Below are 12,029 nucleotides of genomic sequence, written 5' to 3'. Positions count from 1 at the left end.
AACTGCAAACTCAAACTTAATAGAACATAGACTACTGAATCTCCCACCAGCTGTTTACCTAGCAAGAATATATGAGTATATAAATGCTGATGATTTTCAAAATAGCAACGAGAACTTAGCCACACATCTTCCATTAAAATAAACTCAGCTTCACATACAACCCACACCAGGTCTGGGATCCAGATGCTCAGACCAAATTGCCAATGAATCTGCAGAAAAATGTTTTTGTGCTGTCCACTTAGCCTACCCTAAATTTCAAGGAAGCAAAATAAGTGGTGTATCATGTTTTCAGTTTCTCTTGATTCCAAGAACACATAGTGGATCCCGCAAGAAGGCTCTGAGGTGCATGGAAAAGAATGCCATGTTATGTATTAAACAGCTGCCTATTATTATGATACTGCCTATGGTCATCAGAAAATCCTGTAAAATTACTGATTTTCAGCAGCTCTTTGAAGGCTACATTTTAATCCTTGCTATAGAGACCTACAGATGGTCTGAAATAGTCTCTCACAGTCTGCCTCAAAAGAAAGAAGTTTGAGAAATGCTGTGAATGATGGTTTCTAGTGCAGTAAAGGGGGACACAACATGATAAGGACACCTCTCTTTCAAGTTACAACTATGTCTGATTATTACTGCTGCTTCATTCTGTCTTTTCTGAGACTGCCTTCTCCAGGTAACCGGCCCTTTACAGAGATGTCACATAAACTTTCAGAGCATTCAGATATTCTAAAATCCATTGCCACAACACAGAAGCCCTTAGATGACCATTAGCTTTACAGAAGCAAGGTGAGATGAGCGTGGAAAGGACGAAGTTCACTTCAAAAATATCATTATGCCAAAAACTTCCAAGCTACTATTTAGCAAGCCTGCCAAAACTTTCGAAAAACACACTTTTGAATTTCGGCATGCAATCACAGAAAGAGAGGCTTGGGAAGGAACCTCTCGAGTCAGCCAGGCCATCTCCCACACCCTAAGGCTTGGTCAATTACACCTACAACATTCCTGACAGATGATCAAATAAATTGTTCTTAAAGGCCTTTAGCAATAGAGACTCCATAAGTCCATAGTAGACCACACTAGAATGCACTAAGCTTAAAAAAAAGCAAAAATGAAAACAAACAAACAGTAAAGGGGATTTAGGCTGGCTTTCAAATGGTAAGGCTACTGAGAGCTCTGGAAAAGATTGCCTAGGGAGGTCATGGAGTCTCTATCTCTAAAGGCTTTTAAGAAAAACTTCACTGTTCATCCTTAAAGAACACAGTGCATTTCAATACTTATGTTCCTCCCCATCCCTTCACTCATCTCCTCTTCTATATATTAAGCAACATGAAACTGACTTTGCTTAAGAGGCCACATTTTCAGGATCACTGTACATTCACAAATTTTGCCTCTAGTGTCTTTAAGTGTAGGGCATGTCTTGAAGAAAGGCATGTAAAATGGAATAAACCTTTTTATTAGGTAAATGCCATGCTGGGCATGACACTCTACTGCGAACAGCAGAACCCAAAAGGGGAGAGCTCCCTCCATCTCTGCAGAACAGCCTTACTAAGGCCACGAGAGAAGAGAATGTGTTGTTTTCCTGCATGAGGTCACGTTATTCTGTCATTAGAGGAAATCAGATTTGCTTGACACAGAGTATTCTTGACAAATCCATGTTGTCTACTAGTATTAGCTAAGCGTTTACAAACTGCTTATTTGCCCTATTTTTCTTCTGGAAGCTGAAGTTGACTGGTCTATATTTAATTAAGTTTTCTTCCTCTTTTTCTAAAATTCCCCCACTTCTCCAGAAGAAACTGGTAAAAAGCCCAAATCATGCTTAGGGGAAACTCCACCACACTGAAAGCAAATGTCTAGGAACTTTAACACTGCACCAAACAGTTTTAAAAGCAAATGTCTAGGAACTTTAACACTGCACCAAACAGTTTTAAAAATTCTAGCTAAATTTCATCAGATTCCATGATCTGAAAAAAACCCACAAACTTACTGAAGTGCTCTAACCTATCTTCTTCTATTTTAGCGCAAGTTCTTAGTCTCCTGCCACTAATAATGACTGTATTACCCATCTGATTACACAAAGTTATTAACAAAGACAAAAGTAAAGGTACTAAACAGTTCTTTCTTTCTTAGTGTAAGCCACTTTTCTTCCCCAGCAAACAACAGAGAGCAAACAGCCGCTCGTCTTTGGGGAGCTCGAACCCAGAGCCTGCTGTGCCTAAAACAAAAGTAGTGACCACTACCCAGAGACAGCACCTACAAAATATTTCAGAACCACCACATGAAATGAAATGGCTGTAAAATTACAGTAAACTTGAATGTTTTATTCCATAGACAAATATACGCAATGTGTGATGTGTAGATTTATTAAGTTCACTATATCAGACCAACTGGCATAGTTTATTTGGGCAGACCCACATTTCATTCAATAGGACCCTTGTGCAGTTACTGAACACTGGATTTGTCACTTTACTTGGTATGGCAGCTCTATGGAGGTTGATTTTAATAGACCATAAGGGGATGAACTGGTTAGTTATGAAGCATACATGTATCTTCATTTTCACAGAACCACTGAAGGCTTATTTGCGTCACTGTGTTGCACTGAATTAACACACGCAAATTAAACGGGCTAAGCATTAAAAATGTCTGCCACAAGTTAAAACCAATAGGTAAAGGCTGTTGCTACCACTGGGGGGGGGGGGGGGGGGGGGGGGGAATCCTTACAGACTGGACTCTCTCAAGCCAAGTGCAAAACCAGCTTATGCTCAGGAAAGCAGTACTGGCAACCCAAGAGACTTACCTGAGCAAAAGTCAAAAGATTTGTCATTCTCTTCTCATCTCAAGCACTTATGTCAGTCAAAAACAAGTGGAGTGACTGGCTCACATGCAGACATGTAAAGTTTTGGCAAACAAATCCTGTTCCTTATATTAGCTCATTCCACACTTTCCTTAGAGGAATAAATGCAAGATACTTGGAAGTAGAGAAGTCCTCCAGGAAAGAACCTATGTACCACAGACCTATGGAAAGGCAAAAGCAAGATATGCTACCTAACACATACCAGACAGCAACGTGGGGTAACTTCTCTGCGTGCTAGACTTCCACGCCTAGCTTTTGAACACTGTTCTTAAAAAGCAATACTGAACAGCGAGTTGAACATAATACAACTCCCAGGCAGCAGGAAGCAAGCCTGAAACAATGTCTTCTATTGTTACACTTACTGGATACTGTATGTGTTTAAAGAACTAGGCACATCTGCTCTGCAAGAGTATTTGCACTGTTGCACAGAACTGCCTTCCAAAGTCACAGAAAATAAACCATGTCTGTATCCCTCCTCCTTCCAAATGCAAACAAGGGTTGGATTTGCAGAAGTACTACAACTTCACCAACAGTACTGGTGATTTAAAGAAAAGCTCTCCATTCCATCTGTATTAACACCACTTTCTCTCCCAGTTGTTCTCATCCTTTTTTCCCCCCTCCCCCCTTTTTTCAAATAATACAGCACTTCATCTAGTAGACGAGTAGTATGCTTCCAGAAGTCTCCAACTAATCCCTGTCATTAACTTCTGAATCCATGTCTTCAAGTCAAGCAAGTCAAAAAGTGCAAATGTGGCATGAAATGAATAAGCATCACCAACATTTAAGCTACCCTAAAGAAACTGGTCAAAAGCTAAGAGGAACTTCACCCACTTAAGAGATGCTGACACGGCATTAGTATTTAATGGAAAGTGCCATCCCACTATCTCTGATCTACCTTATTACAAGAAAACTCAATATAACAACACATTCCCTCTTTCAATTATACCACTGAATTTTAGATCTAGAGTTAGCATTCACTAGAATTACTTTAACCTTTTGCTGTAAGGATACAAACAGGATTTCTATTTTCATTTAAAATATTTGCATACAGCAATTTGCTATGGACAGATTTTTGCTGATTTCAGGTTTTAAAGACTTTTTTTTTTAAATCCATACTGTGATGCGCACTTCCCATCTCCTGATGTTCCATGAATGGAATTTCTCCCTCTTCCTTTCATCTAAAGGCATCAGTAGCAGCAGTGAAGCCAGGATTTAGAAGATAAGATCCCTTTGGAAAAGTCGTTCAGTCCAACCCAGTCACTCCCCTCTCCCTGATTATTGCTGGACCTCTCTACCCGTCATTTGAAGAATACAAGCAGCTCTAGCACTTGGTGCATCAATAAAACTAAGGGTATGGTTTCTCAGGGTACTGTTTTATTTAGTACTTGTGTCCTTTAGATATTAATCATATATGCACTCATAATTCCTCCAGCCCATTTGGAAAGACTTACACAGGCACCACTGCAAAAACAACCTGACAAAACTGTGGTTTATAGCACAGCAGTTGCTGACACGGCAGTCTCAAGTTATCCTTGTTCTTTCGTTGCTCAGTTTCAATTTTCACCTCTCACACACGTGAAGAAAGTGATTTCTCAAGAGACTGCCCACCTCCCAGTACAGTCATTTCCATTTTACTAAAATGCAGTAAAATGACTTTATGTTTGTGGTTTATCCTAAGCCCTTGTTTTTGCTCAACATCCCTTTGCAAAGAGCTTAGATTCCATGAAAATATCAGCTGATGCCAGATTTGCCTAAAGGTGGTGGTGGGTTCACCTACCTACAGATACCACACACCAGAAGAAGATAAAGTGACCCATCAAAAAGAGTTGTGAGGTTGGCAGCAGACTAGTGGCAAGTCATCTCACTTGTGTGCATAATACTGTTTCTCTTTTCCCCTTATCCATGGTCCATCTTTGTCTGCGGTACGATTTCCTTTGGGACAAGGGACACTGACTTGCCACATGCCCTTGCAGCGCTAGCACAAGAGACCTTCAGTCATCACTGCAATGAATATTGCGCCCAAACTGAACACTAGTATAATTTATGCACGGGGACAGTAAATAGCACGTGTTCAGGGGCGTGCATATTGAAGAAGGCGGCAGGAACCAGACAGAAATACAAGTATTTTCAAGGGTATTACAAGCACCTAACTGGCTACAACAACATATCTTGCCTGCTCTCTTATTTCTTCTTAACCTAGCCACCTCAAACCATTAAGAGCGCATGATTTCCCCTGGCTTCATTCACCTGCCAGCACAAGCATAATTATTTCAAAATCACCACTTAACAATATCCAGGTTTTGTTTACCAGAACATAGCAAGTGAGAGTTCCTGTTTTGACTCGTGCAGATTTACGCACCTTGTTGACTAGACATATTAAATACACATCACATCTGAAATGAAAGTTAACTTATCAGACAAGATAAATGAGGGAATAATAATAAAAACGCTTGCAAAATTAACTACTTTTCAGAAGTGCAGTAGAATAAGTTAGGCAATCAGACTGATTGAGTATTTGACTTGGCACCTAAGAACAGCTGTATTTCTCTTTTTGGCTCTATGTCTGGACTGTCATTTCTTGCCACAAAATATTTAAGTTTAAACATATGTTCAGCTACAGCTCTTGAGAAAAATACCTTGGGAAAATGTAAACTGAAACAAAAGACTCTGTTTCTTTTACAGAACTAAAAATCCAACATAAATCACCACTATATCCATTTAAGCATTTAAGTCAAATGAATATTTACCCATGAGCAGGATCCAAAGCTATTGCCCTGGGCTGATCAAGGTCTTGCCAGAAGAGGACTTTTCTAGATGTTCCATTGAGATTAGCTACTTCTATCCTATTGGTTTCTGAATCCGTCCAGTAAAGCTTTTTCCCAATCCAATCACATGCCAGGCCATCCGGGGAAACCAGACCAGAAATGATGACATTCTGTACCACATTCCCAGTTTGGTTAATGTAAGTTTGCTTGATGGCTTCTTCACTCACATCTGTCCAGAAAACGATGCCTTGTGAATACTGGAAGTCAACCGCAGCAGCATCTTCTAAACCACTGACCACCACAGTGGACTCCAGCTTCGTGCCTCCAGCATCCACGAGCCGAACATCCCGACGGTTGGCAAAAAGCAGAAAGGGAGATGCTACAGAAGGAAAAAGGAAACCATATTAATATTATTGGCATCTACAGATGCTAAAGTAATGACTATAAATAAAACAGAGGAGGATTTCTTCTCCCAGATCAACAGGGCAGGCAGTTAAAAAGGAACATGAAAGTTTCACACAAGCGCGAAACGCACGCTACCCATAACTTCTTGCTTCCACATGTCGGACAAAGGCGTGAAAGAAAAGACAGATGAAAGAGCAGGCACAAATCTGAATCTTATGACAGGGCCTTCCAAATAATAGAGCATTCAGAATGCTGCCTTTCAAAATTTAGGCCAAACTCATTTAAAACTCCTTTTTGCATATCAGGAAGTGGGCTGAGGCAAAAGAGCATTTACATAGAGACTAACATAGGCAAGGTATTTCCTGTGTTAATGTTGGCACTGTGTCTGTTTAAAAAAACAAAACAAAAAAACAAAAAAAAACCCTACTTGGCTACGCACTCAGCTTCCAGTTAAATTGTGAATGCCCCAGACCACATGTACAGGTATCGTCTGTCAACCCAGAAGCTGGGTTTTAAATAAATTAAGTCTTCGTGGTTTAAAAGATATCACCAAGTTGAACAGAAGTAGCAATGACACATGGAAAGCAAGTTCTGTTATCTTTTAGTAGCAGGCTTCAAGCTAACAGTACAAGTTACAACACCCTTATAAAGAGCTCTCATAGATGGGAAACACTGTGATAGGGGACCTGAGCTACTATCTTTATTTCCCCTGCCATCACAATGAGAGAGAGATTCAAGGAAGAGTTTGAAGGAAGACAACGATATCGTTTGTGGAAGTTTATGGGGAACTGCTGTTAGCTATGAGAGGCAACAAGAGCAAAAGCACAAAGACTCTTGTTGTTTGAAGCTCTAAGTGGGTGGTGGAAGCCAGCACCAGAGGAGCTGGAGTCTTACTACTGAATGAAAGGGAAAAGGTAAGGAAAGGCTTTGAAAGGGGAACTACCCTGTGACTGATGCAAAAAGAAAAGGAAATTTAAACACGCATCAAAACCACAGCTGTAGAGATACTCCACCAGTATCTGCAAGACTTTGTTTTCTCTCTTGGGTGTCAGGTCCAGGTGAACAATATCACCATCTGGGAGGATGATGCTGGCACTCACAAAGAGAAAGGAAGGAGGTGAAGAGTGAGATTCATCATGAGAGGCAGGGAAATCAACCTGTTTGAGTTTAACCTGACAGCACAACACAGAGAAGCAGCAGAAATACTGGTAGAGATTTTAACATAGACAAGATGAGGTCTGGTGTGACAGATAAGTTGCTTGCCGTTATCCTCAAGGAAAAAGATAAACCTGTGCCTGCCTATTGAGGCTGTCCCTCCACCCTCAGAGGGAGAGGAAGGTGTGAAGGTCAGAGTCCTGCAGTCCCTCCCACCCCTCCCCACACAGACTGTAAGATCCTCTGAAGGACACCCTGCACTGACAGGGTGAGGGGGGAAGCGGCGGCGAGGGGGAGAAGAGTTATTCAGACAGACAGAGGCACAGTTAAGCCCAGCTGCTTCTTCCAAAAGAGGACATTAAGTAGACATACTACAGAACATTCTTTCCTGACATACCAACCAGACTGATGGCCAAATTAACCACTTCATGTCTCTCCTATAAGTGGAGTCTTGCTTCCCCATCTTGCAAAAACAAGAAAAATGCTATCTGCAGATAGGGCTCGGAAGGCAACAGCCCAGTACGATGATGCCACCATACTTGCCAAGCCTGTGAACACCATCGACAATTAATGAGAACGGCAGTATTTCACAAAAGGCACTAGTTGCTAGAAGTAATGGAGTTTGCTCAGCTTTTCCTAAGATTGCCAAAGTACGGTAGGGATCTTACGTGATCTAATGAATGATGACATCTTATGTCATCTAATCTATTTTAATTTGCCCCAACTATTTGTCACATTGAACCCCACTACTCCCGTCTCCAGTCTTCCAACTCCAGCAACAGCTGCTGCAATCAACTGCTGACTCCTAGCTTGATGTACAGTCACTCTGGCTGATGTTGCTGCTTCTCACATGCACTCAGCAGAGGTCCAAAAACTTGCCACTCAACTCAAGGAACAACACACAGAACAGAGCAGCAATGATAGATATGTCATTTCATCTTCTATGGCTTCAAGCCTGTGATATAAATACCTTCAGTTTCAAATTCATGTTACTGTATATAATATATGAAAGTTAGCTCTTGATATTGTCTTTCAGATTCAATTCCTTCTGCACTTTAAAAAGCAGATAGTATATACTAGTTCTGCATTGCAGGTCTGCTATGCTGGCAGCTTTGTCACAGGCTAATGCCTTTCTCGTGAACTCTGGCTCCAACTACATGCTCACTGGAGAGTGCGTGCCATTGCATAGGCCAAAGTGAAGTCCGCTTACAACAAAAACTTATGTATTTATGGGCAGGTCAAGGAGCTCAGTCAGAATCTACAACTCAACTTCGGATGAACTTAAAACATGCATAAAATTTCAGCCCTTTTTATTATCATTCTGCACGGCCTTCCCCCCTCCGCCCCAAGTCAGGAACGCGATGGCTTTATTTTTCTTTTTGGAGGAAGTCTATACTGATGAAAGTAATAAGGAAAATTTAAATCAGCCGGTGGTTTTGGTGAGGCTCTTGGACAGCAAAGACACAGACAATTGTTACTGTGAATGTTTCACTGAAAAGGTAATATCTTTGTTTTCTACAGTATTTAACTCAAGAAAGTTTATACAGCTTGAGGAGAATTATTTGTTTGGAAATGAAGTCCCAGTAGCACTCCCATCTCATTTCCAAACTTGCCAAGTCTCCCTCTCCTTCATCTTTAAAAACAATAGTAATAATATCATGAAAGCGCAACAGGTTAGTCATTGAAAACAGAGGGAAAAACGTCTAGAATGCAAAGTGCTTATTTTGTTCTCTGCAACTTAGTGGGTCCTCATAACCATATATATTTTAAATGGCACTGTACCAAACCATCCGAAAACTTGAAAAGATTGGTGTTAGAGGGCTCTGTTTAAGTCACAGGTTCTTTGGGGCTGAGAACTTTTCAGTTACGCACGCTGCTTCACCAAACCGGCCCCATATCCAGACTCAGATCAAAGCCATACAAAAGTCCATGTACGAATTAGAAAAAATACTGTCCCAAAAATGAGTTTTGAAGAATATGCGTAGAAGGATTTTCATCTAGAAATTTCCACACTGAAGCCATTATTGCTACTACTACAAAGGAAAAAGGAACCTGAAATATGAAGTCCAGTCATCAGCAGAGGAATTCAATAGCATCTTAACTAAAGATCAGACGTGAACAATGTCTAATTCAATCAGTATCAATATTATGTCAGTTCCCCATCCCTTTCAAGAGATATCTTCCCCACTGATGCACACAGTAGGGCAACAGCATACAGATAACACATTAACCACTGTGTTCTCTGTCACATCTCTGCTCCTGAGTCCTCCTGATTGAAGTGCAGCTGCATTGTATTGGCTATGAACACCCAGCAGGGAAAGGACACTGACCTGCTTGCAATTGTGTTAAAATTTTACTGTGTTTATACGCTGATGAAAACTGATTGATTATTGAAAATGGCCAGAGATCATTCCTTTTAAAAACAAGAGTATTCAACTTCCAGTGGGGGTGGGGGGAGATTTGGCAGAATTCTGCTTTTGAAAACTATATTCATTTCTCTGCTCCTCCCCACGAGCCTATTTTATTCAGTCCACATTTTACAAAAGTGGGTGCAGAGCCCTTTTAGAGCATTGCTGGTAAGAAAAAAAACCAGTGATCAAAACAAGTAACTCGTTCTCAAAATTGATTCTTGCTTGGAATGCTGCTGAAGAAACACAAGCTCGCCCGACCTTACAAATAACGCAAAAGCCAGAAGAGTGATTAACTGCTCCGTTTCCATGGTCTTGCATTTAACAAGTCAGGTCAGAACTCGAAGGCAGTGACAATGTGACAGTTCACTAGAAGGCAAAGTTGGTTCTGTTAACGCTGCAGCTTCAACTAAATATGACCTCCAGAAAGTCCCCCCAAAAGTTTACAGAACTTTGCAAATTTTCTGGGGGAAAGCAGATCCCTTTCTGGAAAGAGAAGAATCAGACAGCAGAACCTATAGACAGTATCAGCCTTTCAGAGTGCTAAGAGAAGGACCCCTTCTGATAGTCAAATAAAATACTTTTCAGACTCTGACCAGACTGAAGAAAAACCAGTTTAGACTTCTGAACAATCCACTAAATTGTTAAGCAGACAACCCAGAGGTGGGGAAGGGGGTAGGGGGAAGAAGAGACCACCACCACTCAGCAGGCAATTAATATGACCTGTAACTAATCTCTCTACAGGCCTTCGCAACCTTTGCAGGCTTTAAGACATCCAGGAAAGAGAAATACGTGCCTTATACCTCAGCTCAGGTTCCTAACATGCCGGTAACTACTACACAGTGTTTAGCTTCACAAAATTACTAAAATCAACAGTTTAGCAGTTCAAAAGATACATTCATTCTCCATCTGAGTATGAAAATCAACAGGCTTTTTAAGGCATTAGAATAAGAAAAACAGAGAAAGCTGTAACAGCAAAAAAACAAACAATGCTGACCATAAGTTTGACTTGCTGTGCCATCAACAAACCACCCCAGAGATTCAAGATCATCCCACTGATACATGGTGCAAGCTTGTTTGTTTTTAATCCCACATGTATGTGGAACGGGAGGTTCATTTCCAAGAATGTGCAGACCAATCTCCTTCCAAATCATCCTGTCTTGCTAGTATGCATCAATCCTGAACTGGGCTTGAAGGTTCAGAGAACACTTTATCCTTGGTGCATTTAAGTCTTTACTGTGCAACCCTTGACAAGGCAAATCGGAAAGCCAGTTAATACCAGTTTCTATTCTCATCACTGTGTCCTCCCCCGTCACCCCACAAACACTGCCGTGTTTATCACGCTGAGTGAGTGAGACCAATGCACCTCTCCTGATTTTACAGTCTGAGTGAAAGCAACAATTTGTAAACTCTGTAACTACACGCTGTATCCAAAACCCATTTGCCTTAGGTCAGCCCACTCTGCATCCCACTCCCAGCTCTTCTGAAACCTCTAACACTTCTACTAAGGGAAGCTGGAGGAGAGGGGGAAAACCACCTTCCCTCCTCCCCCCCAAAAAACTCAAAAAACTAGCAACGACTTTGATTACTGCTGACCTTCCAAAAAGCTTTTCTGTTACACAACAAGATGCAATATCCCTTGCCTGAGAAGTTATTTCATGGTTAGCAACTTACAAGACTCTCAAAGGACCACTTGGTGCCACGCTCAATTTTGATCAGCGATGCTCCTGACAACTGCAAATTGCTTGAAAAGGGAAACCGACTTCTATTTTGAAAAGGGAAAAGAATAAACAGTAACAGGATGAATGATGAATGTGGAGGACAAACTGTTTATATGCAGTCTATTACCACCCAATTGAAAGGACAACATTTTCATGTAGTTACCAAAAAAAAAAAAAAATGTTGTATTCTTTTTCAGTAAAATTAGAACAGTTCATATTTTTCCATAATAGGCAATATTTAAAACCTCTTTACATAGTTGGAGTTCACAGTCCTTGGGCAGAAAGAAAAAAGAAAAAAAAAAGAACCTGAAAGCCCACAAACATTGTATCAAATGAACTCTAAACAGATAACAGCCTAAACTGTGGAAAGTTACAGACTTCCTGTAGTAATTCTGCAGTCTAATTTGGATAACGCGGTGCTTGATCAACAACGCTTCATTCTAGAAAGTGGTATTATTTATAACTGGGGGGGGGGGCACTAATTTTCCAGTGGTTTTCTGCTAATTGGAAAACACATCCTTAACTTGATGATGGTGCTAACTACACAGAGCTTTATTCCACAACAAGCCAGTGTGAAAACACAGTGTGAAAATACAGCTCCTCATCAGTTTATTAACAGAAGAAAACAATCCTGATCAAACTGGTCAGGACTCAAGCATGGGTTCAATTTCCAGCTCTGCTCTAGATTTCCTGAATGCTCTTGGGCAAGTCTCCTGGGCCTTGT

At 40.9% G+C, this 12,029-nt stretch overlaps 1 protein-coding gene across 3 annotated transcripts in view; it reads right to left on the bottom strand.

The window, feature by feature from the left end:
• The window catches only part of LRP5 (LDL receptor related protein 5), a 175,382-nt gene that overhangs the window by 131,658 nt on the left and 31,695 nt on the right, over positions 1-12,029 (bottom strand). For 2 of the 3 annotated variants that reach the window (XM_026108080.2, XM_026108081.2), the window contains exon 2: positions 5,599-5,995. In XM_026108080.2, coding sequence (XP_025963865.2) covers positions 5,599-5,995 — 397 coding nt within the window. The remainder of the gene's footprint in view (positions 1-5,598; positions 5,996-12,029) is intronic. The other variant, XM_064513233.1, reaches the window with a different exon arrangement.

The sequence above is a fragment of the Dromaius novaehollandiae genome, chromosome 5 (assembly GCF_036370855.1).
Source record: "Dromaius novaehollandiae isolate bDroNov1 chromosome 5, bDroNov1.hap1, whole genome shotgun sequence".
Classification (NCBI taxonomy): Eukaryota; Metazoa; Chordata; class Aves; order Casuariiformes; family Dromaiidae; genus Dromaius; species Dromaius novaehollandiae.
This window is presented reverse-complemented; position numbering and strand designations above follow the sequence as displayed.